The sequence below is a fragment of the Equus przewalskii genome, chromosome 12 (genome assembly GCF_037783145.1).
Source record: "Equus przewalskii isolate Varuska chromosome 12, EquPr2, whole genome shotgun sequence".
In the NCBI taxonomy this organism is placed as follows: Eukaryota; Metazoa; Chordata; class Mammalia; order Perissodactyla; family Equidae; genus Equus; species Equus przewalskii.
The window spans coordinates 38,627,831-38,655,575 of record NC_091842.1 but is presented as its reverse complement, the minus strand read 5'-3'; the positions used below and the strand labels follow the sequence as shown (position 1 = coordinate 38,655,575).

The 27,745-nt window shown below is 51.1% G+C and overlaps 2 protein-coding genes across 19 annotated transcripts in view; one reads left to right on the top strand and one right to left on the bottom strand.

Annotated features, from left to right (window-relative positions):
- Positions 1 to 182: 182 nt before the first annotated feature.
- Positions 183 to 27,306, bottom strand: CDIP1 (cell death inducing p53 target 1). Of its 10 annotated transcripts, none has more exons than XM_008524744.2 (8): positions 26,939 to 27,211; positions 10,064 to 10,275; positions 9,496 to 9,622; positions 3,679 to 3,759; positions 2,999 to 3,103; positions 2,711 to 2,866; positions 1,674 to 1,947; positions 183 to 1,553 (listed from the first exon to the last, which is right to left on the bottom strand). In XM_008524744.2, exons 5-8 carry the CDS (start codon positions 3,081 to 3,083, stop codon positions 1,442 to 1,444), a joined length of 627 nt encoding a protein of 208 aa, XP_008522966.1. In that variant the 5' UTR covers positions 3,084 to 3,103; positions 3,679 to 3,759; positions 9,496 to 9,622; positions 10,064 to 10,275; positions 26,939 to 27,211; the 3' UTR covers positions 183 to 1,441. The 10 variants fall into 10 exon arrangements, with proteins under 10 accessions (XP_008522966.1, XP_070424696.1, XP_070424695.1 ...); XM_070568595.1 differs by having other exon boundaries at positions 9,496 to 9,634; positions 26,939 to 27,055; XM_070568594.1 differs by lacking the exon at positions 26,939 to 27,211 and adding an exon at positions 26,592 to 26,769 and having other exon boundaries at positions 9,496 to 9,634.
- The window catches only part of C12H16orf96 (chromosome 12 C16orf96 homolog), a 54,670-nt gene continuing 53,739 nt past the window's right edge, over positions 26,815 to 27,745 (top strand). For 8 of the 9 annotated variants that reach the window (XR_011524919.1, XR_011524920.1, XR_011524918.1 and 5 more), the window contains exon 1: positions 26,815 to 27,023. The gene's annotated coding sequence lies outside the window, so the exon portion shown is untranslated. The remainder of the gene's footprint in view (positions 27,024 to 27,745) is intronic. The other variant, XM_070568585.1, reaches the window with a different exon arrangement.

The following is a 27,745-nucleotide window of genomic DNA, read 5'->3' as shown; positions in this document are numbered from 1 at the left end:
CTCATCCACACTGGACTCTGGCTTGGTTTAATTAGGTACTTAAAGGTCAGCGTCATGCCTGGGCAGTCACTGTGGCATAAGCACTGACACCCTGAGGACTCAACCCCCTGCCCTTAGACTACCTGTAGCCCCTCCCTCTTTCCCTCACAAAAGGAAGCCAGGCAAAAGAGCAGAGGCCCAGGGCGGGGGAGTGAAAGGGCCAATTTAATGAGAAACTACAAACTGAGACCGGCCACAATTCACAGTGACAGGAGGCCATGCAGTGGCAGTGCGAGACCAGGAAAGGGGTGGCAGCAGGATACAGCAGTCTACGTGGCAAGTTCACAGACAAACCATTCAGGAAATAAAGACTATGTGGGCTCAGGCCCAGGGCAGGGCTGGTGTCCACCAGGGCACTTCCGCTACTTGTGGCTGCTCGTTCCTCATCCCCAGCCTGTCCCCAGTCCAGTGCCACAGCGCCTGCTGCTGGAGCAAGCACAGAGACAATGAGTCAGCCAGGGCGAAAGGCCCCACATTTACTGGAAAGAGGATCCATGGGGAACACACTGCAAATTTGAGTGCGCCCACAAGGAGGCCCCTCCTCTCTGCCATCTCTGATCCCAGCTAGGGCACACTAGCTACAGAGCAGAGGTCGCACCCACACACAGCAAGGACATGGTATAGACAGATGGGCTAGGCTCCTGGGCATTCTTTTTGGACCCGGCAAAAATGGGTTCACAGAGGTGTGGCCAGAAAGGGAGCTGGGCAGGGGCCAGAGGCAAGTCCCTTCTTGGCAAGACAGGGCCCAATCACTTACCCCATGACCTATAGGTGTGCTGATCTCTCTGTCTTACCCCAGGTGTCTCCTGGGCACTTGGACAATGTGTTAAGTGTTCCTAAGAGTTCTGAGGGTCAGGGTCATTCCTCCTATCATGCCTCTAGCACTTGAGAAAGAAACCCAGGCCTTATGACCCTGTCATGCTTGAGTCCACTGCCTTGCTTTCAGCCCAGCAGATCAGAAACGACTGTGGCTACAGGCACAGCTCTGCTGCAGGCCCCAAGTCCGGGGAACCAGCCACTGCTCTGGCTGCTTTGGGTCCCAGGGAGAGTCAGGACCAAACCTGTACTTCATACAGAAATGGAGGAATGAGACCCCAGCAGGGAGACCGTGCGAGGAAAGCCTTCCCAGCTTATCTTCCTGATCACAAACACCAAGCAAACCAGCAACACACAAGCTCAGTGCCATCCCCCTGCCACTCGCTGACCCTTGGCCTTAAATCCAACAGAATTTCTGCCAGAAGAGTCAGATGCTCAGGGAAGGGCAAGGCGAAGAAGACAAGACTTCCAGGGGACCGGTGGAACGGCTTCCACCCCCAAGTGTGAGCAGGGAAGTAAGCCACTGAGCGCAGGGAGTGAAGCACAGGGGACCAGACTGACAGCGGGGAGTCCTGTCCCAGCTCCGTTAGCACAGGCGCTTGTACGTGTAGATGTAGGCTTTGCAGCTGGGGCACGTGTGCGTCACATCCTTGAAGTCGTTGATGAGGCAAGGGATCAAGCAGCAGCCCAAATCACACCTGCATCAGAGACAGGGAGACACGGGAAAGCCTGAAGGGAAGGTGCTGAGGGCCCGGGCCTATTCCAGCATGGTGGTGGGTAGGTGAGGCCCCCACCCTGCGAGCACCCACACCACCTACCCCATGAAGCAGCAGAAGAAGCCCAGCACGAAGTTCATCAGACCAATCTCATAGGAGATCTTGGTGGTGATGGCCTGCTGGCAGTGGGGACACACCGTCTGCACAGGTGCGCCCTCAAAGATCTCTCCCTGCAGCACTGTCACCGTGGTGGCAGCCCCTGAAGGGACCAGGACTGTGGCTGTGTGGCCCCCAGGGCCAGGGTAGGGCCCTGGTGGGTAGGGCCCTGGTGGGTAGTAGCCCATGGGTGGGTGGGGGCCTGGAGGAGGGTAAAAACCTGGAACGGCACAGAAGACGGAGCAAAGACAGGTCACTTGCTTGCCATCTGCCCCATGTGAGAGGTGAGCACAAACCCCTAAGGCCCCCAGCACCCAGGATGCAGGGTGAGGCCTCAGGGATGAGGACCTGGGCCAAGTGATCATCCACATTCTCTCAGCCCTTCCTGGTCCCAGCCTCATGGGGACCAAGACAGAGAGGCTACTTGGCCCAGCCAGACATGGCAGAGAGCTGACAACAAGGCCTGATCTCTCCTCTCCTTAGTCTCAGCTTGATGCGCTTGCTCCCTTGACTCTGACAGGCAGGGCTACCACAGGAGGGAAAGCCTTACCGCTCACCAGTCCCTCTCAGACCCACAAGACTCTCCTCCCTACCAGCGTCAGGTCCTGCACTGGAGTGCCACAGACCAGCCCACCTAGCCCGGGGCTGCCTGTGCAAGAGCCCTGGGCCCCTCTCTGGCCTGTGTAACTCCTGGCAAGGAGAGGCTCCTGAAGCACCCGCCACTGCCAGAGGGGCCTTCCCAGGAGCCAGCCTTCCTCCAGGCAGGGTCTGGGGCTGCTCTGGCTCACCCACAGCCCCTGCACAACAGTGTCTTCTTCTAGGACACCTTAACATGCCCACAATCAGCCCCTCTGCCCCTACAGTAAATAACCGTGCAGACGGGCTAGCCGCCAGCAACAAAGGCTGGACAGCAGCCCAGGTGATGCACTGGGTGCTGGGCTCAGCAGCCGTCTGCGCTCCCCTCAGATCTCTTCCCAACTTACCTGGAGGCATGTAGGTGCCATCTGCATTCACATGTGGGGGGATGAAGCCAGGTTGAGGCATTGGGTGACCCGGAGGCTCATAGGGTGGGGGACCAATGTCTGCAGGGGGCAGCGACATGCCCGGTGGGGGCTGCATCACAGCTGGGGAGGTGCGGCCTGGACAGAGAGGTAGGGAGAGGAAGCTCAGAGGGCCCCAGCTGCCCTGTGGGTGGGAGGGCTGTTCCAGGCACTGGCTTCTAGCAGCTGGGACAGTCAAGGGATGGGACCACTAGGAGCAGTGAACCCTACCTGGGGTGGTCGGGGCTCCACTTTTCTCCTCCAGAAGGGGGGCTGTGGGGCCTCCAGGATAAGGAGGGGGTGGCTCGTTCGACATCTTCACCACTTTTCCTGGACCTGAAGGGAATACCCAAACGTGAACTAAGCTCCCAGCCCCGCTACTAGGCAGTTGGGCATTGGTCTGTGTTGAGAGGTTGTTGCACAAGGTGTTGACAGTCCTCAGAGCTGCCTCTGCTGAGCCCAAGCACATAGGGCCTACTGTGGCTCTTGCCGCAGGTATCCCCTGCCCTCGGGCTCATGTCACCTTTTACTCTCCTCCACGTAAATCTCCACGCTCTGGACGGAGCAGGGCTGATGGGCTGGGACCAGTTCCTTTGGGAGAGCGGTCACCAGGCTCCCTCTAGGCCCTGGAGATGTCCCACCACTGCTGGGAGTACTCCAGCCCAGAGCCACCATCCTCCACACCTCTCAAGAAGCTACCAACCTGTGGTTACCTGCACTTCCTGTATGAAAGCCAGAGGGTGAGGGCAGCCCTGCGAGGACAGAACCTGGGAAGGTGAGCCCCCCACTGGTAGCTTGGGAACCTCATCTCAGGCTCCCCACAGGGCAGCTTGGCCACTGGTCCTCTCCTACTTAGGCAGCGCCAAGGCACTGTGGTGGGCTTGCGGGAGGGGATCTGGGAGACTTTTTACCTCAATCCCAGGTCCTCAGGAGGTAGGCAGGTGAGGCTCCTTGCAGTGCTGGTCTGGACAGTCACTCAGGGCTCTGGGGAGCTATTTGAGGGGGAGAACAACAGGCAGTGCCCTCAGCACCAGGGAAGAGCTGGCCCTGGGCACCTGGCCCCAACGCAGCCACGCTCCCGCCACCGCCCAACACAGCACCATCCTGCATCTCTACCCAGTCAGCTCCCCCTTCCCCTTCTCACAGCTGCTGTCTCCTGGTAGCTCCATGGTGGCAACTAAAGCCAGCTGGGCACCTCTTTGCTTTTGTTGAGGAGTGGATGGTGTGGGAAGGAAGAAGATGGTGTCTGTCAAGTGAAACACTTCCTCATTTCTTTCACAGGGTTCACTGAGCGCCTGCTGCTGGGCAATGGGTGAGAAGCAGGGCAACCAGGCGACGTTCCTGCCCCTGGGTCTGTGTTCTATCCCCATTAGTAAGGCGCTTCCTTTCACTCTATTCAGCATCATAAAAGGCTAAAAATTAGTAGCATTTTCCAGTGGGACTCTTTTTTTTTTTAACTGAAATAAAATAATATGAACTAGAAAAAGAATCTAAACAGTGCAAAAAGATACACAGTAAAAGCAACTCTCCTAGTGTAGCTCCCTCCTAGAGCCCCCCAGTGTTAAGTTCAGAACTGCCTGGGGTCCGTAAGTTTAAATATTTAACAAATCAGGAAGGGGCAGAGGGACCAAATCGAGTCAACAAAAGACTAAAAAGATAAATTTGATTTTATCAAAACTAAAAACTTGTACTTCAGGGGCCAGCCTGGTGATGTAGCGGTTAAGTTTGCGCGCTCTGCTTTGGCAGCCTGGGGTTCGCCAGTCTGGATCCCGGGCGTGGACCTACACACCACTCATCAAGTCATGCTGTGGCAGGCGTCCCACATATAAAATAGAGAAAGATAGGACACAGATGTTCACTCAGGGCTAATCTTCCTCAAAAAAAAAGACTTGTACTTCAAAGGACACCATCAAGAAAATGGAAAGACAACCTACAGAATGGAAGAAAATTTTTACAAATCATGTATCTGCTAAGGGACTTCTATTTAGAATATATAAAGGGGGCTGGCCCAGTGGCATAGTGGTTAAGTTCTCATGCTGCTGCTGTGGCCCAGGGTTTGCAGGTTTGGATCCCAGGTGCAGACGTACACTGCTCATCAAACCCTGGTGGCAACCCACATACAAAATAGAGGAAGATTGGCGCAGACGTTAGCTCAGTGATGATCTTCCTCAAGCAAAAAAGAGGGAGATTGGCAACAGGTGTTAGCTCAGGACCAATCTTCCTCACCAAAAGAAAATATTTTTATAGATATATTTTTATATACATATATTTAAAATATATATATATAAAGAACTCTTCTAACTCATAAATAAAAAGACAACCCAGTTAAAAGATGGGCAAAGGATCTGAATAGACACTTCTTCAAAGATAAACACATGCCCAATAAGCACATGAAAAGAGGCTGAATATCGTTAGCCAAAAGGAAAATGTAAATCAAAACCCAAACGAGGTGCCATTTCATGGCCACTAGGATGGCTAGCATGAAAGACGGTAACAAGTATGTAGAGAAACGGGAACCCTCACACATGGCTGTGGGGGGATGTTAAATGGTGCCCCAGTAATTCTGCTCCTAGCTATGTACCCAAGAGAACTGAAAACATGTCCCCATAAAAACTTGTAGAAGAATGTTCATAGCATTATTCATAATAGCCAAAAGGTGTAAACAACTCAAGTGTCTTTTTCTTTTTTTTTTAAGATTTTTTATTTTTCCTTTTTCTCCCCAAAGCCCCCAGGTACACAGTTGTATATTTTTAGTTGTTGGTCCTAGTTGTGGCATGTGGGACGCTGCGTCAGCATGGCTTGATGAGTGGTGCGACACCCAGGATCTGAACTGGCAAAACCCTGGGCAGCCAAAGTGGAGTACACAAACTTAACCACTCGGCCACCGGGCAGGCCCCTCAAGTGTCTTATCAACTGATAAATGGATAAACAAACCGTGTACTTAGCCATACAGTGGAATATTATTTGGCCATGAAAAGGAATGACGTACTGACACATGCTACAACCTGAAGTGAACCTTGAAAACATTATGCTCAGTGAAAGAAGCCAGACACAAAGACATGTTGTGTGATTCTTCATATGAAAAGTCCAGAACAGGCAAATCTATAGAGACAGAAAACAGATTAGTGGATGCCAGGGGCTGGGGGCTGGGCAGACAAAGAATCGTGAGTATGGAGTTTTCTTCTGTGGTGATGAAAATGTTCCAAAACTAATAATGGTTGCACAATTTTGTGAATATACTAAAACCCACTAAATTGCACACTTTACATGGGGAAATCATATGGTATGTGGATTATAATCAATAAAACTCATCTTGGGGCTGGCCCGATGGCGCAGTGGTTAAGTGCACATGTTCCACTTCAGTAGCCCGGGTTTCGCCAGTTTGGATCCCGGGTGTGGACATGGCACTGCTTGGCAAGCCATGCTGTGGTAGGTGTCCCACATATAAAGTAGAGGAAGATGGGCATGGATGTTACCTCAGGGCCAGTCTTCCTCAGCAAAAAAGAGGAGGATTGGCAGCAGATGTTAGCTCAGGGCTAATCTTCCTCAAAAAAACCCCAAAAAAATTAAAAAAAAAAAAAACCCTCATTTTAAAAACTGAAGGAAAACAAAATTGCCCAATCTCATCACCCTAATGCAGCCCGTCTCTGCATGTCCCTGCCAGTCTGTATGCATAGGCACTTGCATTTTTATATCATAATTGCTGCTGTGACAAATGGTTTTAAATTCTTTTAACATAATCCTCATCTTGCAAGACCCCATGACCATCAATTTTAATATTCCAAACGGACCCATCACCATTCACTTGACCAAGAAGCACTTAGAATGCTACTTGTTACTTTCATAAAAAACCGGGAACACCTTTTGCTAATGCTCTTTCCCTTTCTTGGATTATGTCCTTGGGCTAAACTTGCCCAAGTGAGATTATTATATTAATTATTATATTATTATAATCTCAGAAGTAAGATTATTAGGTCAAAGAGTATGGATATTTTATGCCTTTAGTGAAGGATGCTGCCAATTTACAGTGCAAATTTTGGATACTACTATTATCACTAATTTGTAATGTTAAAATGACACATGGTTACTTTTATTTCTTTGATCACTATGAGGCAGAACATCTTCCCAAGTGTTTATAAATTATATGCCCACTCTTGTGAGTTGCTACCTATAATAATCCTTTGAAGACATAGCAGCCAATAAAAGACTTGTCCGAGGTCACGTGGCATATTAGAGGCAGACCTGAGTCTAGAATCCTGGCATGACTCTCCTGCCCCCAACCCCTCACCTGCAGGTGAATTCCAACAGCACAAGGTCAAGAACAGGGAGCACCATAGCCACTGGACGATGTCACAGAAGTCCCCCCCCCCCCCAGGTGGGACTGGCTATGTGCACTGGCCCTCAGGGCCGATCTCAGGCCACTGCCAGCCCACCAGGTGCCCTTCTAATGGGAGAAAAAGGCAGCCTTCCACAAGAGGCTTCACTTGAGTCTCTGGAAAACTCTGTAATATGCTGAGTGTTAGAACGTGGGCCGGCACCTGCCACAAACTCCCATCCCTTGCCCACCTGGGATGCCTCTGGAGTGGCACTGCTGTCCACCTCCAAGCCCTGGCTCACCAGGGAACCAGCCAGGCCTTGGGACACTCTGAGCAGGCCAGGAAGAAAAGCTGCCTTGTGCTTGGTGAGTCGCTTGAGCACCTTCAGGTTCTAAAAGGAACTAGCTTGGGTCTCCGGGGCCCTCCATGTCCAGGGAGTGTGCACGCACATGCGCCACCTCTGAGGATGCAGGTGTGGCCTGCCTTTTCATCAAAATCACTAGATCTAATTCCGTTGTCTCCTAGAGCATGATAATTCTACTTTTCAAATTCCACCATCATAATGACGGTACAAGCCCTGCACACAGGGCAGAGGCCTCCCCTTGGTGTCTACCCAACTCTAAGCTGTCTTCTGTGCCTAGAGCGGGCACTGCCGCAGACCACATGGACACCCAGAACATGCACAGGACACTTCCACTCCAGGTGCTGACTGCACCACCACCTGCTCCTGCCCCTTCCTTTGGGCCATGGGGCCCTGCTGCTCCTCTCTCTGTCTCCTCCCCTCCCCTCTGCACCTAGCACCTATCCATCAATATGAAGGAGGCAGGTTTCTGAAAAATGGCTTGTGAAGATTTTTGGAATTCAAACGCCAGGTCCCCCCAGCACCTCTCAATATAAAACCAAATATGCATTCCCACAAAACTATGTTATTTGAGGTGTGATAAAAACTCCAAGAATGCAATAATCATTTGAAAAAGTCGCATGTCCAAAAGCCAAACAGTTTTCCAGTAAAAATGCACACTGCTCAAATTAGGCTACAAATGCAAATGTGGAATCTGAGATCACAGCTCCAGCAACTTGGCTGTTGGGCAGGAGCCAGAGTGGCAGCTACAAGAGGCTAAGGATGGGGCCGAAAGACCCATGGGTTTGCAGTTCCCAACAGAGGAGAGGGAGGCCTGGGGTCCTGGGAGTTCAATAAAGTCAATTTGCAGCCCTGGAAACCCAAGACAGGCCTGTCAGCCTCCTGTTTAGATTTTGTAGCTCTGAATTGTGAATAAATAGGGAATTGTATGAAAGCTTCCTAAGTTTATCATAAACCAAACAGGAGCTCCTCTGGGGACCCAGAGACTTTACACAGTGCACCCCTTTACACTCTGGATTTTGTGGATGCGGAAGTATTACCTAGTAAAATAATAATAAAATACAGATAAATTCTCTGAGAACAGAGTTAGAGATGCAGCTGACAGCTCAGCAGCTGGCCAGCCAACAAGGTGCCGAGCTGCAGCGGCACAGGTGTGAGGGCACAAAAACAGGGCACCCAGGGCCTCAGAGCTCAGAATCCACTCTGCCACAGGTTTCATGAGCGCCTCGCTCATCCCAACTCATCCAAGAGCGTTGGGGAGGAGATGTTCTCAGTGACCCAAAGCACATTAAATGAGAATTAAAATTCTTAAATGAAGTCATGTAACAGCGTAACAGTGCTGGCACACCTGTCAGAGGTTCAATGACGTGTAGCAACAGTCACCCCCAACACAGGCCACGAGGGCAGGTGGTACATTTTAGGAACATACTTCTCTTCCAAACTTTGCGGGGTTGCAGAGGTCCCAGAGACATTACTGAATCAGGACCTAGAGAAGTAGTAATCTTGACACCATCGTGAGAATCAGGTAACATTCCCTGGGTGCTTGCTGTGGGGGCTACACTGTGCTGTGTCCTGAGCAAGTATGAACTCAGTCATCAGACCAGCGGACAGGGCAGCCCTTTGAGCACCTCCATTTTAGAGAAAGTAAACACGGCTCAGTTGCACACCTGGGTCCTACGGCCTTACAGTCACAGTTTTAAGTGTTTTCAAGGACTTCCTCTGAGCCTTAAATTCCTGTTTACCTGTTTTCAGGCACAGTTTTAGGAACGCTGGGGAATTTCCACTTAGCTCTGGATAAAAGGGATGTGCCGCCGTCCCAGCCTCGACAGCTCTTACTTTAGAAGCCACGGGCTCTTGGGGAGGCAGAGCTGCTTTCCAGAAGCTGGAAGTCTGGCCTGGAACTAAGTAGTATCCAGAAATGTGTGCAGGGCGGAAGCTGGTTTACTGGATGGCATCCTGTCACAGAGGCCTCAAGGGTCAAACTGACAAAGGAGATCAAAGTCCCCTCAACTGCATTTTCAAGTGGAGGACTGTCCTGGAATGATCCTGACCTTTGCCAGGGCAGGGAGGCTGCAAGGGGCAGGTGGCTGAGTTCGAAGGCTCAAGACTTGTGAAGTCCGCAGCTTTCCCATGCTGTTCACTCTCATTCATATGCCAGGCCTGTTTCCTTCAGAGGATCTGCAAGAAAACCTGTCGAATGGAAAGGGCCACAGCCTGCCACAGGGGACAGTGAGGCCCCAGGGAGTGTATCCAGGAGCCAGAGGCCCTGAGTGGTCTCTGGGACTCCTACAGGGGAGAGAAGAGAGCGGGCCTACACGTGTCCCTTGAGGCCCGATCTGGCCCATGCCCACAACAATACAGCCTAGTATCCACCATGCTCTTTACATAGGAGGGAATTATTCCAGTCATTCTAAAGTGAGATGAAGTACGTCTCCACGTCTGTCTGTCTGTGGACGCACCACCTGCCCCCTCCCTGCTACAGTGTCACCTTCCCGAGGGTAGCAGGTGCTGGGGGTTTCCGGGGGCAGGACACAGTTCTCCCAGGTACAGAGCCAGGCGCTTTCTGCAAAGCCACACCCACAGCTTCCCTCCTCAGCCCAGTGGAATCCTGAGTGTCACCTGCTGTTTGGGCTGGATCAGCAGCCACTGCAGATCCTGGGCCTTCTCAGCGCTCACTGTGGATCCATTCTAGAGTGGAAACTTCTGCTCCATATCCCTAAGTTGGAAGCCCAGCTTCAGCCCCTCGACACAGCTCTGTCTTCAGCCACATCGCAGAGACTGATCAGGCCTCAGACACACAGAGCAGCTCTTGCTTCTTCTCTGGATGAGCTCTAGGAGGGGCCAGGTGAGGGTTTTCCCAGGTAAGAGGATGAAAACGACATTCTGAGATGCCCACTGTGGGTGTTAGGGTATGGGGCCATGAAACCAAGCAAAACTGCCTCAATGCCCTCCACCCACCCCAACTCCAACCCCACCAATCCCAGGCCCTGTCTGCATCCCACACAATACTCTAAGCAGCCAGGAGGAATGTGACAGCTGCAAGGAAAGAACACACAGTCTTCCAATGTGGAGTCAGGATGGCAAGAACCCGAGACCCCAGCCCCCTCTCCCATTCTCTGAGGGGCAAGGATTTGTCTGCCAGTTAATGGAAAACAGGGGAACCAGGCAAAGTGTGGAGCTCTGGAGTCAGACAGCCCTGGCCTTGATTCCTATGGGGAGTCAAGACCCTCCCTGAGCCTCAGTCTTCCTGGGGATCTGGGACTAAAACCCCAGGCCTGGCACATGCCCAGTATCTGGCAGACTTGCTATGCAGAAGAAGGGAACACTTTAGGGTCAAAAAACACATCTACCGGGGTGATGAATATACTCTTGAATTAGACAGTGGTGATGGTTGCAAAATTGGTGAACATACCAAACCCACTAAACTGCACTTTAAACGGGTGGATTATGACTGTGAATTATATGGTATGTGAATTATATGATATGTGGATTATGGTATGTGAACTATATCTCAAAAAACAAAACCCACTCAGATCTGGATATTTCTGTTGTTTGTTTGTTTGGTTTTTTGCTGGGAGATTGGCCCTGAGCTAACATCTGTTGCCAATCTTCCTCTTTTTATGTGAGCTGCCACCACAGCATGGCTACTGACAGATGAGTGGTGTGGTTCCACACCTGGGAACCTAATCCAGGCTGCCGAAGCAAAGCACGCTGAACTTTAACCACTAGGCCATCAGGGCTGGCCCTGGATGTTTCTCTTTGTGTGTACACAGATATAAATGAAAGAGACGAGAAAGAAACACCCCAGACCAAGATCGTTGCCCCTGGGATTGAAGCATGGCAGCCACAGTCCAGCGAGGCAAGGCTTTCCTTCATTATACTTTTTTTTTTTAAAACAACCAGAAGGTATTTGTATATTACTTGCATAACTAAAAATAAAAAAAATTTGAAAAGAATACAATTTCAGGATAGGTCAGTGACGCGCAGCTTTGACTCTGGTCAGGAAGAGGGGATGGGTCTCTGCCTCCTGGTGTGCCAATTTCAGCTGCTTCCCTCTGGGTCTCCCCACTTCCAAGAGGAGTTGAAAGAACAAGACCTCTGGGCCCTGAGAAATGCCTCTGGCATTCTGCTCTGCTCCCAACTATTCATCATTCACTGCGGAGCACTGCTGTTGGTCCAGGGCCAAAGCTGGCCAACTGGCAGCAGCCCAAGCCGGCCAGGCAGGCTCCCTGTGGGAGCTGGGTGGGTCCGGGCCCGGGCCAGCAGGATATACTGCTCACTGGCTACAGCCACTGCTGCAAACTCGATTCTGCAGGCTAAACTGTCCTGCACACACCCAAAGGGGTACCAACCCTGCCCCCGCCCCAGGTCTCTCCCACCCCAGAAAGGACCTCTTGAGGAAGTACACCAACACCCCCTTCCGGAGGAAAGCACTGACTCAGAGGGCGGGGAGGGGCAGTCTGAAGCTGAAAGCCATCTGTGCACAGTGGGCACTCCAGGAGGACTGACAATGAGCAAGGGGGATGAGGAAGAGATGGAGGGAGACGACGGTGCCCAGAAGGAGGACTCTCTGACATTAGTTTCCCTGAGGGTCTGCTAGAGCAGTGGTTCTCAAACTTTTTGGTCTCAGGACCCCTTTACACTCGACTGTTGAGGACTCCAAAAAGATTCTGTTTTTGTGGATTATATCTATCAATACTTACCATATTAGAAGTCAAAAATGAGGAATTTAAAAAAGTATTTATTAATTGATTAAAAATAACAATAAACTCATTATATGTTAACATAAATAACTTTTTAAAATAACTACTTTCCAAAACAAATTTCATGAGAAGACTGCCATTGCTTTACATTCTTGCAAATGTTTTTCATGTCTGGCTTAAGAGAAGACGGCTAGCTTCTCATCTCTGCTTCTCCATCCAATCTGTTGTGATAGGTTGTTGTGGGTGAAGCAGGTAATGGGAATCCAGCTCCCACAGATAAGTGGTTGGAAAAGGGAGGGGGATCTGAATAGTCTTTGCAGAGAACTGTGGCTAGTCTTCGATACTACACCCACACTTGACAAGTGGTAGTTTCAAGTGTGATAGACAATCTGAATCCTTACCAATGAATTTTCCCTACTCTGTTACAATAAAATTCATTGGGCTACCTTGCTTTTAGGATGGATCTTTTGTAACATCATGCATGGGTCATTTGGAAAATACTGGTTCACGATTATGAGCCCTGATCAGGTAGATCTAGCAATTTAACACATCTCATTAAATAATATATCCCCTCAGAAAAATCACATCATTAGTATCACCACCAGTCTCATCAGAAGTTTGGCAAGCTTACAGTGACAGAAGTTTTCCAAAATTCTAACTAATTTTCATTTGAAAGCACAAATTTTATCATGGGCAACAAATAGGATAAGAAATTTATCATTGGCAACATATACAAAAACAAGAGGTCAGTTGTTTTCCTGAAGCAGCAGGCTCACTTTGCTTATTTTCAAGAAAACATCTGCTAACTCCTCAAGTCTGAATACCCAGAGTTTGTGTGTCAGTTATTCTTTTAAGTAAATATGGAGCTTCACAAAAAAAGGTAGTTGAGCTCACAACTCAAACAACTGTACATGTTGTGCTTTTCCTTGTGGCATCCATCATACTTCATGTGTGTGTGCTTTATGTGTGCCTCATATTTCATTACCGAATATTAAAAAGATGTGTACTCAAGGGTCAAGATTTAATAGAGTTATCATTTTTACTGCTTTTTCTTTTCTTTTCTTTTCTTTTTTTTTGCCAAGGAAGATTGGCCCTGAGTGAACATCTATTGCCAATCTTCCTCTTTTTGCTTGAGGAAGATTACTGCTGAGCTAACATCTGTGCCAATCATCCTCTATTTTATATGTGGGATGCTGCCACAGTATGGCTTAATGAGTGGTGTGTAGGTCTGCACCTGGGATCTCAACCTACAGACCCCAGGCTGCCAAGGTGGAGCACGAGAACTTAACCACTACACCACCAAGCTGGGCCCATTATTGCTTTTTCTTAAGTGAAACTGGCATGTGTGTGTGGTGAACACAATTACAACAACGACTAGTATGGTTTGAGTCAAGCTAACTCCAGCAGTAGTTTCCCTCCCCATTGCTTCTGCACCACCAACGCAAATGCCAACACAATGAAAAAAGGCAATACAACTCACAACGTCTTACTGTTGATATAAAAACAGTTCTGCCCTTCCGCCCCCTGGAAGGTCTCAGGAAGCCTCCAAGAGACTGCACATCACCTTTCGAGAACCGCTGTGCTAGGGGAACCCCTGGACTGTAAGAGGGTGGCTGCAGGCAAAGCAGAGTGAGGCAGCCCAGAGGACTGAGTTCCAAGACTGAGAGTGGTCCGTCCTGGTGAGTCCAAGCCAGCTGTTGTTGCACCAAGGCCCTGCCCCAGGGATGTGCTTGCTGCAACGTGCAAGGCTTTCAAGGAAGCATCAGACTAGTCAGACCCAGCTCAACCATTTACTAGATATGTGACCTCACTGAGCCTGTTTCACTTGTAAATGGGGGTAATCATGCCTACCTCTTGGGGTTGGAGCAAACTTTAAAATAAACAGTGTATGCAAAATGCCCAGAGCAGTAGCTTAGGGCCTAACACACAAGAACACTGAATAAATGGCACCTGCTAGTATCATCCTTTATTTTGAACAACTTCCAAGAGCAAGGAAAACACAACAGACACCAACTCCTCTGCCATGGCAGCTTCTGCTCCCACAACATCAGGGAACCTGGTGTGTACTCCCCACAGGGTCCCGGGGACTCATAATGAAACCCAGCCCGAGCGGCTCAGCCCGGCAGAGTTCATCCGCAGCACAGCCAAGCTGAGGCCACCTGCTCTGTGGGATTCCTGAGACAACTTCTGGAAAGAAGAGATACAGAGGGTTCCCGACTTATGATGATTCGACTTCTGATTTCTGACTTTAGGATGGTGCAAAAGCAACACGCATTCAGCGGAAACCACACTTCCAATTTTGAACTTTGATCTTTTCCTGGGCTAGCGAATGTGGTCCGATCCTCTCCCATGATGCTGGGCAGCGGCAGCAAGCCACAGCTCCCAGTCAGGCCTGCGGTCACGAGGGTGAAGGACTGACCCACTGACAACCATTCTGTACCCAGACAGCTTCCGGTTTTCACTTTCAGTGCACTATTCGATGAATTACATGAGACATTCATCACATTATTATAAAATAGGCTTTGTGTTAGATGATTTTGCCCAACTGTAGGCTAATGTAGATGTCTGAGCACATTTAAGGTGGGCTCGGCTAAGCTATGATGTTCAGTAGGTTTGGTGTGTTCAATGCATTTTTTACTTAATATTTTCAACTTAAGGATGGGTTTATCAGGACGTAACCCCATCGTAAGTCGAGGAAGATCTGTATTAGCAATCCTCCTAAAGGGCCATCTCTCCTTACAGGCGGCTGCCTTGGAGCTGCACGGTCAGTAACGCCCCTGGGAAGGGCACTCTGCCCAGAAACCCTGGGCGTCCACCCAAGACACTGGTGGTAGGGAGGTGGCTGGGCAACAAGCTGCAGGGCCATATTTCCCAGGGCCAGGCTGGCCTGTTCCCTGCCTGTCCCCCAGGAGCTCACCCTCCCAGCAGCCGTGGCACCAGGATGCCAGCTGGCCTCAGAGGGGCTCCCCTGTCCCCAGGAGGCAGGTTCCAGGCATCTGGCCAGGAGCAGGGCTTGGGGCTTTGCTGGGGAAACTGAAAGGCAGCTTTGTGCCTCTCCTACAGCCTCCCATCTGCTGAACAAAGGAGGCGCCCACTGCTCTGGGAGGGGCAGAGACCCAGGGTGAAAGCCAAACACTCTCCTGGGTCCCCTGGGTCTCCAGGATATGGGGAGATATGGGGAGGGGGGCACACTCAGCCCCTGCCGAGCATGCAGGCCCAATGGGACATGCCCCTTCCCAGGGAGGCCTGGTCCACAGGTAACTTCATCGTCCGTACTCCACCTGCCCACCTTGGAAGCTGCATGAGAACTGAGACACAGATGTGGATAAGACATGAAGGACCATGCAGTGTGAGGTGTCCTTATGACGGGGGACTTATTTGCCAGGGATGGCCAATGACTCCCTGGGCAATGCCACGTACTGTCCTGTTCTCTCAAGTCCCCAGGAGTGGGCTTAAGAACAGTATATGTGGTGGCCACTCAACAGAAGCCCTAGAAGAGGGTATGGTGGTTCCTCTGGGAATAGCCAACTGTCTGTTCATGCTGATAGTTGTGTAGCATCGACTCTGTTGGGTACAGGCTGGGGGAGTGGCAGGGAGTGAGAGGCGTGGTCCCTGCCTTCCAGAAGCTTACATTGAGTGGGGGAGACAGGCATTAAATAATCACACCAAAACCCCCAAACCTAATTACAAAGTGTGACCAATGATGTACAGCAAAGTCTAGGGCACTGTGAAAGTACAGAAAGATCGGCCCATTCTGGGGGTCAGGGAACCTCTCTCCAAGTAAGCCAAGAGGAGGAGGCCGAGTTAGAGACCAGCAGGCAAAGGAGGGGATGGGGGACTGCGGCAGGAACAGTAAGACACAAGGCCTAATGATGGAGGCTGCACCTGCTGGTAGTGACTAGATAGCCTCCTGGAACCCGTGCCCAACCTCAGGACTCCTTCAGAGGGACTCAGTCCAAAGGGCTGCTTCACCAGAGCTCACAGACCACAGATCCCCATGGAGGATGTGGGCCAAGAGACAGGACAAGGACCACAGGGCCAAGCAGCCCACAGCACCCTGGCAGCAGCACCCCTGCCCTTCTCCACGGAGTGGTGCCCCCCCATCACCAACGGAGTGTATGACCCTGGACAAGTTACTTAATCTCTCTGAGCCTCAGCTTCCCCATCTAGAAGACAGAATCCCATTTTTATTCCGGGCAGCAGTGTCTTTGTAAGACATTCCCAGCCCTTCTTGCAGTCACCTGTGACCACGTGACTAAGCTCTGGCCAATGAGTCATAAGCAGAGTGAGGTACAAACTTGTGGGAAGGTGTTAAAAGGGGAGCCACCTCAGCCAGGAGATGGACCTTTGACCTCCTGCCTGCTGCCTGGAATATGGATGTGACAGCTCTAGCAGCCATGCTTGACCATAAGGTGCCCTTGGGAATGGAAGTCGTACTAAGGCTGACCAAAGGTGCTCAGGCCCTGAATGACCATGGAGACACCATTCCAGCACTGAACTGACCACCTCCCATATCTGCCACGTGAGAGAGAAGCAAATGAACTTGTTACTTTGTGTTTCCTAGTAAATGAAGCCAGACCTGATCCAAATAATCAGAGATACGGAAGTGCTAGTTTTCCAGCAATTCTCAAATCACTGTAGCCAGAATTTACTTGTGATTGGTAAATTTCCAGTTAATTATTAACAAGGAAGGAAAACAAGTGTCATTAAAAATATATAGCACTACTCAGGCCTGAAGGTACGTAAATAAGTGGCCCATAATTGACAAGCTCCCATTACGGACTTCCCAAAGACGGCTTCTCTAGCTCACACCACCTCTGCCAGTGTGGAGGCCACAGGCTCGCTGCGCAGACCCTCAAACTGCCAAGTTCCAGCACTTGCAGGACTGGGAAATCCTGAATGCAGCCCATTTTCCATTGTCCTTATTAATGGAGGCAGGACTAGAGAGACAATTCCTCCCTCACATAGCATCACTGGGGGCTGTGAACCATTTATTTTTACACTTGAACATGGATGTACATAATGCCTTGGGAATTCTAAACACTTCAAAACAAGCTAAAGTTAAGACACAGAAAGGACCAGAAAGCAGACGTGGTTTTCCCATCTGTCTGCTCTCCTCCCATCCAGCCCTGCACACTCCTCCTTGGTCAGTATCATGTCTCAACAGAGCAAGTAGATTAGCCTAAGCCAGTGGCCCCAGATGCCATCGCCCGTGCTGTTCCACGGGGAGGCTTGAGCCCTGATGTCACAGGCCAAGCTGGAAGGGCAGAATCCTCACCTACTGGTGCCCAGGCACTAGGTTCCATGCTAGCCATCTGGCCACCTAACTTTCCAGAGTCTCTGTTTTCTCATCCGTGAAATGGCAGCAGCCACCCCTGACACACAGATTTGTGATAAGGCATAAATGACTCGTATATGAAGATCACACAGCTCCGAACCTGTCACAGTGTTCAATAAACACAAAAAATTGTTTTCCTTACTTGTATTTATAGAGATGCAAACAGAGCATGAGAAGGCAAGTACACAATCTGACAGGAAAAAAAGAAAGAAAGAGAATACATTGGTTGCTCTTATCACAAGCAACATCAACAAGGCAGGACTCAAAGAAAGGTTCTAAACTAAAAAGTAGTATGATTTCTAGGAACTGTGATGATGATGACAATAAGAATCATACAGTTCACATCATGCAGAATTCCTGTCAAGCCCTGGCAAACCACTCTGTCTCCTGTGACAGCCTCAGCAGCACCTGGGCCACAGCGGAGCACGTAACATGACTTTTCGGGAGGACAGTTTTGCTATTTGTATGTTCTTTTTGACTCATAAATTCCACTTCGAGGCATTTCTCCTACAGATAAATGAACACATGAGCAAAGATTCACATGCAAACATGTTGACATGTATCAATTCTTGATGGTCAACCAAAGGGACTGCTTACCCATCTGGTTTACTTACACAATTTAACTGTATTTGCCCCCCCAAAATAATATACATCTATTTTTATTGACATAGAGAGATGGTCTTGATACAGCACTGAATGAAGAAGGAACATAAAAGCAGTATGTATAGTGCGATTCTACTTTAAAAGTGTGTATTTACATATACATTACACACCACATGTTCAGAAGGGTTTTCTCTGGGTAGTGAGATTTTGGATTTGTTTATATATAAACACACATACAGAAACGTTTTTTTTCTTTTTGAGGAAGATTAGCCCTGAGCTAACTACTGCCAATCCTCCTCTTTTTGCTGAGGAAGACTGGTCCTGAGCTAACATCCGTGCCCATCTTCCTCTACTTTATATGTGAGACGCCTACCACAGCATGGCTTGCCAAGCGGTGCCATGTCTGCACCCGGGATCCGAACGAGTGAACCCCGGGCTGCCGAGAAGCGGAACATGTGAACTTAACCGCTGTGCCACCAGGCCAGCCCCAGAAACTTTTTATTTACGTGTAGTTTCTAGTTTTTCTGGGATGGGCAGCTCCTTTGATTGGTTTCTTCCTCAACATGCTCATATAATTGTGTTAAATTTATGTGTATTCCTTCTTAGTCCAGAAAGGTGCCTCTGACTATAATCTAGTCCTGCCTATAGGAAAAGAAATGCTCCAAGTAGCAAACCCAAGGACTAGACTGTTTGTTAGTTTTCCTCTCATAAGCTGGCGTTATGGTCTTTACATCGGTCTCACATGACTGTGGTAGCATGAGTCAGTTCTCTATAGGAGGTCACCTTCCCAGTGCTCCAGGAAAATTGAGGGTCTAGATCCGGAAAGTCGGAATGTAAAGGCCATCCAAGGTGGTCTAGTCTCAGAGAACTGCCTGGAAAGCCAGCAGAGGGTCTCCGGGCAGAGGAGGGTAGGTAAAAAAATCCCAGTAGACATGCTAAAACTAAGACCAGTGAGGTTACTGGGTTGCCCAAGGCCACTAGCTGGAGCTGGCACTGGGAGTATAGCCCAGGCCTCCAACTTGTTGTCCAGCGATCTCCAGCCCTCGGAGCTGGCCCCAGGCAGGACAGGGCTCAGGGGCTTGGTTTCTGCGTGTTCCACTGTTGGCACAGAAGGAGAAAGTATGGACAGGAGGGGAATGAGGAGCCAAACAGATACAGCTGCAACCACCAGTGAATAAGCAAATCATCTGTACCTGTCGGACAGGCAGGACTTGGGAACTAAAAGGCTGACTAATTTTAGAAATGCCACGAGTCTAAAGAACCATCACTCAGGCAATCAAAACGGAGGCCTGAAAAGAAAAAATCTTTATCTCTGCCTTCACAGAGCTGACACAGAACAGTCTTTGGAGTGACTGTTTTAATCAGTTATCTGAGATCAAGACGTACCACCTTGATCTAGGAAAAAGCGAGAGGCCCTTAAGTGCAGCCAAGCCACATGGCCACTACAGTCATGGCCACCCAGCTGGGAGTCTTATTTTGGACACAAATGCCTCCTGGTCTCGCTGGCCCAGGAGAGGAGCTCAGCCTGTAGCCAGGCCTTACCCAAGTCCCCCCATTCCATGGGAGGCAGCAAACCTCTACGCTCCCAAGAGAATGGCTTTGCTTTTCTGCCTTCTCTTGCTTGGAGTTCCTGTATATACCTGAATATATACAAGAGTCCCCCTCATTTTCACTCTGAATAGTAATGGAGTGTCTGCATCATTTAAATCCCTCCTATTACAGGGCCTTCTCTCCATTGTTTTGAACAAAGCACTGCTGGGTGAAGGACGTTCACTGCAGTCAGTGCCAGCGTGACGTGCTTCTAGAGGTCACCTGGATGGAATCAGTTAAAAGAAAAAAGCCAAAAGACAGTAGACATGTAGCAGATTAGTAATCATTCCTGGGGTGAGACCCCATAATTGCAATGGTTGGACGTTGCCATAAACGCCCCTTTAAAGGGCACATGGGAAGAAGCTGTGTTACAGGACTGATGGAGAAACCCGGAGAAAACACAACAGGCCAGGGATACACTCTCCACTGGATGGGTCCCTGTAACCAGGGGCGCTCAGACCACCTGCAGTGATCATCACGTGGGTCTGGCATCCATGACAAGGACACAGTGTCCACAAAGGTGAAAGGGAAGAACGGGAACAAAAGTGCTCTGGGAAACGTGAGTGGGGAAGAAATCTCATCAGTATTCTAAATTACATGACACGAACATACAGCAGATGGAAGTTTAAATTCCTATCACTCTAAAAGGACATCTGACCTGAAGAGTTCACTTGTGCCAGTTGGGAGAGAAGCATTATTCTGGATCTTCTCCTTGGGAAAAATGGGAGCGCATGTGATATCTAGGGTTGCCTTACTTTTGGTCATGCATGTATTTCTCTATGATTCACACCACTGGAGACCACCTTTCAGGCCTGAAATGTCATTAGAGATCACGAAGTCCAAAGTCTCAGCAGATGGATGTTCATTTAGTCTTCAAACGTTTACTAAGCCCCCACCACAGGCAGGACCGGGTGCAGGGCGGGAGATAACTGTGGGCAAGACACTCAGCGTCCGCCCTCGGCCACACCCTGACCCAGAGCCTGGCCCAGCTGCTGGGAGACAAGTCCTGACTCCCGCCCACTGCTCCTTCCACTGCACCTGTCCCAGCCCTGGCTCTTTCCTCACACATTCTCCAAAATCTTTCTCAAAACATGCTTGAGCAGGATCTTACACTGCCCACAAAGTGCTTCACACAGTGGAATTCTATCATGAGTTTACATGGCCTTCACTGTACCCAGAACAAAAAAAGAGAAATAAGTGAAGTGAGCTGACCAGTCTCCCTGCCTCACGGTGAGGGCAGGGCTCAGGAGGGGAAGGGGACATGGAGTGTGCATGTTGTCTCCTTTCGTAGCGAGTGTCTCTGAACTCCCAGCTCACAGGCAACTGGAGGACTTCACAGGGCAGCTGGACCATGAAGTCTCTGCTCTACCAGCTGACTTTAGGACCTACCACTGAATGTTCACCTGGGAGTTCAACTCTGTATTCAAACTTTAGTCCCCGCGCTTCAGGGAGTGACAGGGCGCACACAGACCATGGTCCCTACACCTCAGGACTTTACCAGCCACAGAAAAATGGGACAGCTGAAATGCAGGCACAGCATGCAATTTTATTCAACACATAAATACGGAGCACGCACTAGCGTCAGGCACTTTCCTAGGTCCTGAAGATGGGGAAACGTCTGTCTTAATGGAGCTTACATTCCGGTGGGGGGGTGGGCTGTAAAACACAGAAATAGGTAAAATATGTAAGGCATCAGATGGTGAGGCATGCCATGGAGGAACAAAGAGCAGGGAGGGGAGTGCCGCGGGGCTGCCGTTTTAAGTAGGAAGGGTTTCTCTGAGCAGGGAACATTCAGGCAAAGACTGGATGGATGTGAGGAGCGAGCCATGTACACAGCTGTGGAAAACAGGTCCAGGCAAGAAGAGGTTAAGTGCAGAGGCCTGGAGTGTGTCCACACAGCCCGGGGCTGGTGGCTGGGGCAGAGTGGGTGCCCAGCAAGTGTGAGGAGCCGAGGACAGAGAGGCTGAAGAGGCAGCGAGGGGAGGAGGGCCAGGTCCTCTGGCCACTGAAGAACATCCACTTTCACTCCGAGTGAGATGGAGGGCTTGGGAGATCAGGTTGTCCCACACTTCTCCACTTCCTGCACTATGCCTGGTGCACCAATGTGGGTCCCCCAAAGTCCTGTTATCAAGAGGCCGCTGTGGGGCGTGGGGAACCCTATACTACTTAGCTCCCACCTCCACAGGCACCGTTTCTTTAGGGCCAGTTTGACTGGAGCCACAGAGAAATGGGTCACCATGTGTCCCACACGCTCCCCAGGCAAAGCAGATAAACACAGGTAACCTGAGCTTGCCTACATGGGGGCAGAAACTGAGGCGTGAGCCTCAGGCAATATAGAATGCCTGGGAGTCCGAGAGCTGAGAAGTGGTCACAGGAGGCCCTCTCACCTGGAGCAGCGCAGAATTCTTCCAGTTCTAGGATAAGCCAGTTTTATTCAGCAAAACCCACTATCCAAGTTTTTTTTCTTTCTTTTTTTCTTTCTTTCAAGAATACTTAAGATTCTTGACTCCGTAATTTAGCCAACATTTTATGGACCCTCTATGGAAGTCACTCACCTCATGGTCCCTGCCCTCAGGGAACCGAAGATCCAGCTGGGAAACCAGCCCACACTGCAGAATTTATAAAACATACTGAGCAAAACCCCAATGAGAATCTATGACATAAGGTATTCTGGTAGGGGAAAGGGTGGTCTGTGGGCTGGGGCACTGGGGAAGCTTCAGGGACTGGGTGGGCCCTAGGCAGGCCCTCCAGGAAGGCAAGCAAGGCATTCCAAGCCTGGGGCAACAGTCACTAAGAGCAGGGGGGAAACAGAGGCTGTTGTCAAGGGCCAGCCTACCGGGTCAGACCGGCAGCCCCTAGAGGGCAGGGGTGGTGCCTGGGGCAGGTCTCTCCACAGCCCCCAGCAGCATATCAAATATCGGCTGGTACTGTGGGCAGGAGCTCTCTTCCCCATCCCATAGGCCGTGTTTCAGTTAGCAGTACCCCAGTTACGAAGATGGATGTCTGAGGGCATTCCAGACTTTTCTCTGCCCCTTACGCCTTGACCTGTCAGCAAGTACTGTTAATGCCATCGTTCCAAAAGCTCTCAGATCCACTATCTCATCTACTGGTCAAGGTTTAAGGGGAAAAGTCCACACCTGCCCCAGCGTTCCAGATCTCTCTACCACACTGCTCTACCCACCCCAGACTGTACCTCACCCTTCTCCAAACCAACCAAACCTCACCCCCACCCCCACCCAAGGACCTTTTCATAGACCCTTCCCTCAGGCTCCAAACACTCTCCCACCCTCTGTCCAGCAAACCTGAGCCTTTCTTGTAATCTGCCAGGGTTTCCTTGGCCCTCACTCATCGCCCCGCTGGAAAACAGTGGGACTCTCCCACTCAGATCCCTGGGGCCCTGATCAGCACCTGGCACAGGCTGGTTGAATAGGTGAGTCCGTGAGGTTTGGGGTTAACTTGACAAGGCTTCCTATGCTATTCCTAACCCAAATGCCCACCACCCACAGCCATGGGGCCAGAACACAGCCTCGGCCGAGATGGAGTCCACCAGCTTCCTGATGAAAGTGTCTTCATTTATGGCTAAAAATCCAGTCAGGAAAAAACCCCTTTCTTGGCTCAACTCCATGGGGCAGCTTTCACGATGGGGCCGGGAGAGCCCAGCTTCCCCTCAGCCTCGCTCCCTTCAGTCCCTGCTGTTGCAGGAGAGCTGGGTTTGGAGCCCTGCTCGGCCATTATTCAGCACCCATGGACAAGCCACTCAGTCACTCCAGCTGCTTCCTCAGCTGTGAGACAGAAACCTGGGCTGCCCCCACGGCTGCTGCGGCTACAGAACACAGGGGAGAGCACTGTCAGTGGGCACAAAGCACACACGAAGGGCACACACCGCCAATGAAATCTATTCCTGCTGTTCCCCAACTTGTCAGGCTACTGCTCTTAACGTTAATTAGAACAGAGACAACCAGCTCGCTTCTTCCCGAAGCGCTGAGGGGCTAGGATTCTCCTCGAACCCCACCCAAGGAAACCTGTCCACGCTTCCACCGCCGTCCACCTTCCCTGGCCTCTACTTCTCCTTGAAGGGGAAGTGCAGACATTCGACTAGATCTGAATTCAGACTGAATCAACACTTATGAGCACATTATGTATCCAGCACATTCGCAGTTTTTACTGGACCCTCATGACACCTCCTTGTGCTAAGAAGAGATGGAGCTGGGTCATCCAGTAGACAGATCATGCAGGGGCTCACAGAACCCACAGATCAGAAGCACCAAAAAGGTGATGAGAAATGTTTTCTGGAAACATGACCTGACGTTACCAAAAACGCATCTCAACAGCTTTCATGGAAAGAGTGAGAATGTCAGTGGACTCCCCTACCCTGCACTGCATGGGCTGTTCTTGTCTAATATTAGGGGACCCTCATCTTTTCAGCACTTACAGGGGACACAGGTCTTCATCTGGCCTGGGTGTTGCTCTTCACCTATCACAGATGAGGCAAGGGAGGCTCTGGGAGGGCAAATGCTTTGTCACACAGCTTGAAAGTGACAGAAAGGCCTCCAGCGTGGTCTGCCCAGTCTAGGAAGTACTGGTCCCAGGACCCCCCCACTAGCACCAGAGCCTGATGACTCTCAGTGTTGGAGAGGTAGTGAGGCTGCAGGCTCAGGAGTGACCGGACCTGCTTCTCCCTGGGTGAGTGGCCCTCTCAAGGGAGGGGCTCGGCCACAGGCCACAAAGCCAGGTGCCCCACTCCTCTGCAGCACTAAATTGCAAGGCAGCCTCCACCCCGTCCCAGGAGACGTGTCTGAGAGAGCCCTGACTATGCAGAGACCAGGAGACGGAAACCTGCACATTTCCATTCTGTGCACTCTGTCTTCAAGTCCCCTTGTGGAGGCACAATAAACCTCACGCCACCACTGCCAGCCTGACTCTCCTCCTCTCTCCTCCCCACTAAGGGCCAACATTCTCTGCAGAGCTCCCATTGCACGCTGCCTTCTCACCAGCACAACTGCCTTCCTCCACATAAAGACAGAAACATCAATCTAAGATGCCATGACTTTAACTGCCACACTACCCTGTGTCCTCTACGAGTAAAAATATGTGCATGCCCTTTGAATGGTGTTTCTGAAAGCGGAGATGCCTCTTCACTCTTCTCTTCTCTCCCTCTCAGACAACTGAACAGGGTTAGGGGTTGCTGTTTGTGGCTATGGAACAAAGTACCTGGGCCCAAGGGACTCAAAGCTTGTCAGCTGGGTTATGCAGCCCTGTTCCCCTAAAGCTTTAGAAAACTGAACCAGCAGGGTCAAACTGGGCAAGCTTATAGTATAAAGAGCCGAGAGAGAACGTGCAAGCTGGTGACTTACATTGATTATTGCCAACACGATCTGCTGAGGCAACCTGGCTATCAGGACACATTCCATTAGCTCCCCCTCAAAACAGTTTTGTTCCCTGAAATGTTATTCTATGTCACACGTTCCATATTCCTGCTCTTAGGGTGATTCTAGAACCACGTCCTGCTGTTTTCAAATCTTGTAAGAGCCCACAGAAAGCTCGTTCCTGGTTCCAGAGGCCCATCCTACAGAAAAACCTCCCGCTCCTCAGGGATAGGAGACAGGCAGAGAGTTGCAAATACCCAGGGCTTCTGTTAGTTAAAAAACAATAAGCAAGAAGAATCCTAAGACTACGCAATTATATGCACGATTAACTATTTGGGAGGGACACAGACTGATGTTCGCAACTTACTTTGACACACATAAACAAAAAAACAAGATGGACTGTTGGATGGTTAGATTTATGATAAGGCACAATGAAATGTTGCACATTCTAGGTGGTATTCTATGGGTATTCCCTGTAAAATTTCTTCAACTTTTCTAATATGTTTGAAATTTGTCATAATTAAATGTTGAGGCAGAGGGCAAGGCAGAGCTGCCATGCCTCTCCCCACCCAACTCTCAGATTCGCCCTGAGGGAAGGAACAAAGTACCAAGGAGAGAGGTGACACCCGCCTAGGCGGTGCCCTCCCCGGCAGCAGGCTCCAGAATAGGTTAAAAACTGGTATAAATGTTATGCCCGAGGTCCTCCATCCTCCTCGCTTTAGGACAGAGGTTCGCATCCCCAAGTGTGCGGGAGAATTATCTGGGGAACTTATTAAATAGAGAGTCCCGGACCACGTTCCATAACTGCTGAATCAGAACCTCGGGGGGGTAGGCCCCAGGAGTCGACCCTTTTAACAAGGGCCCGGGTGATTGTGATGCAGAGGATTTTCGGCCTACGTGTGGAGAAACTTACAGGGGCTCAATCCTTACCTGACACCTGTTGAGAGGCCTCGTGAGAACATTTAGGGGAAAACAGAAACACACCCATAAACAAGTCAAGTGCCCAAACCCGGGCTCGCATGACGCCGTGAGTTCAACTATACCAAGGTCCTCGATGGCATGAAGCTGGGCCCAAAGCCAGACCAGGTCACCGCCTCCCCACTTGGCCCGGCATGTGCCGCGCGCACAGGGATTGACAGATGTTGGCAAGCGGAGCGGGTAGGGGGAGGGAGAGCCGCGCGGGGCCCCTCGGGCCTGCCAAGGTCATCATGCAGCGCAGCAGGGGCTTCTCTGTCGCCGGGACTCTCCTCCCGATTCCCTTTCCTTAAGGAAACAGCCTCCGCAGAAACCAGAGATGGTATTTCCCCAACCTTTCCTACAGAAGATGTGGCAGGTGTGATAAGCGGGACCCGAGGAGCGGGCCGATAGCACCCGCGCACCGGGCCCCGGCGCCCGCCCGGACCAGGCTAAGCTGTCCCCGCAGCCCCGCGGGTGGCCGGCCAACCCAGCGACGGTACGACGTCAAAACCCCCAGGGCTGTTCTGGATTGTATCAGCGTCCCAGGAGGAGGCGACGGGCCCGCTGCGCCGCCCCCGGGGTCCCTTTACCTCGAGAGCCCAGGCGCCCAGGGCCGAGCGAACGCCAAGACAAGTAGGGTGCAGGCGATCGGAGGACGAGACCCTCAGCCCAGCGGGACTTTGCACGCACACCGCCCCCCGCTCGCCCGCCCAGAGGCCTCTGGGAGAAGTAGTCCGTCCCCACGCCCGAGGCGCGCGGTGTGGGCCCGGGGAACTACAGCGCCAGCATGCACCGCGCGGGCGCCGCGGGCGGGGGAGGGAGGGGCTCCGCGGTCCGAGGTCATCCCCTCCCTCGAGGGCCGCGAGCGCCCAGTCCCCCTCCGCGGGGCTCCGGGGGGCTCCGCGGGAAGCCGTCTCGAATGGCCGAGGCGACTCACCGTCGCCGCGGCACCCACGGCGGCCGCGGCAGCAGGAACGGCCGACTCCGCAGGTCGCCGTCGCGCGTCTGTCAGAAGGAGGCGGGTAGGCTTTGGAGCGGGGCCGAAGCCTGTGGCGTCACGGCGAGGGGCGGGGCCGTGAGGTCAGCGCCGGGGCGGGCCTCGCAGCGGCCCCGGAGGAGCCCTGGTGACGTCAGGGGCAGCGGAGACGCTTCGGCCCAGCGGGGCACGTGGAAGGGCCCGGGGCCTGTTTTGTCACGTGAAGAAGTGACTGGAAGACGAGGAAGGCCCCCGTGAGCTCTCCTGCCCGGCCCCGCCGGCGGCAGGGCGTCGTGGGAGGCGCCCCTTCCTTCCGCCCCGCCGCGTTTGAGTTTGGGCGCTGTCCAGCCTGTGGACGTGCGCAGAATGGGACAGGTTTGGGTCTCATGATGTGCACGTTTTCAGCTGAGACTGAATAAGGCGACACTCTGCCTTCTTGTTTCAGCTCTCATGCTGTAAACAAGTGTCATTTTTGTGGGTATTTAGTGGGATATTTTTCGCATTTTTGTGCTTTTGGTTGGTGATTTTGTTGTTTTAAATGGCCCTCGAGCATAGTGCTGAAGCGCTGTCCAGTGTTCCTAAGCACAAGAAGGCTACGTGTTAGAAAAGCTTCGTACAGGCATGAGTTACGGTGCTGTTGGCCTTGCGTTCAGTGTTACAGAATCAACGACATCCATTAAATAAGGCGTCTTCAAACAGAAACCCTCATAAAACGTGATTGTGTATTAATTGGTTGATGCACGTGGGACTAGACTCTGGCAGGAACCG

What these genes read in the sequence shown, in the direction of transcription:
- CDIP1 (XM_008524742.2), bottom strand. Translation starts at nt 3,083, where the DNA reads ATGTCGAACGAGCCACCCCCTCCTTATCCTGGAGGCCCCACAGCCCCC. An exon ending in TGGAGCCCCGACCACCCCAG is followed by an intron (nt 2,867 to 2,998) that starts GTAGGGTTCACT and finishes CTCTCTGTCCAG; the next exon opens with GCCGCACCTCCCCAGCTGTG. An exon ending in TGGCACCTACATGCCTCCAG is followed by an intron (nt 1,948 to 2,710) that starts GTAAGTTGGGAA and finishes GTGCCGTTCCAG; the next exon opens with GTTTTTACCCTCCTCCAGGC.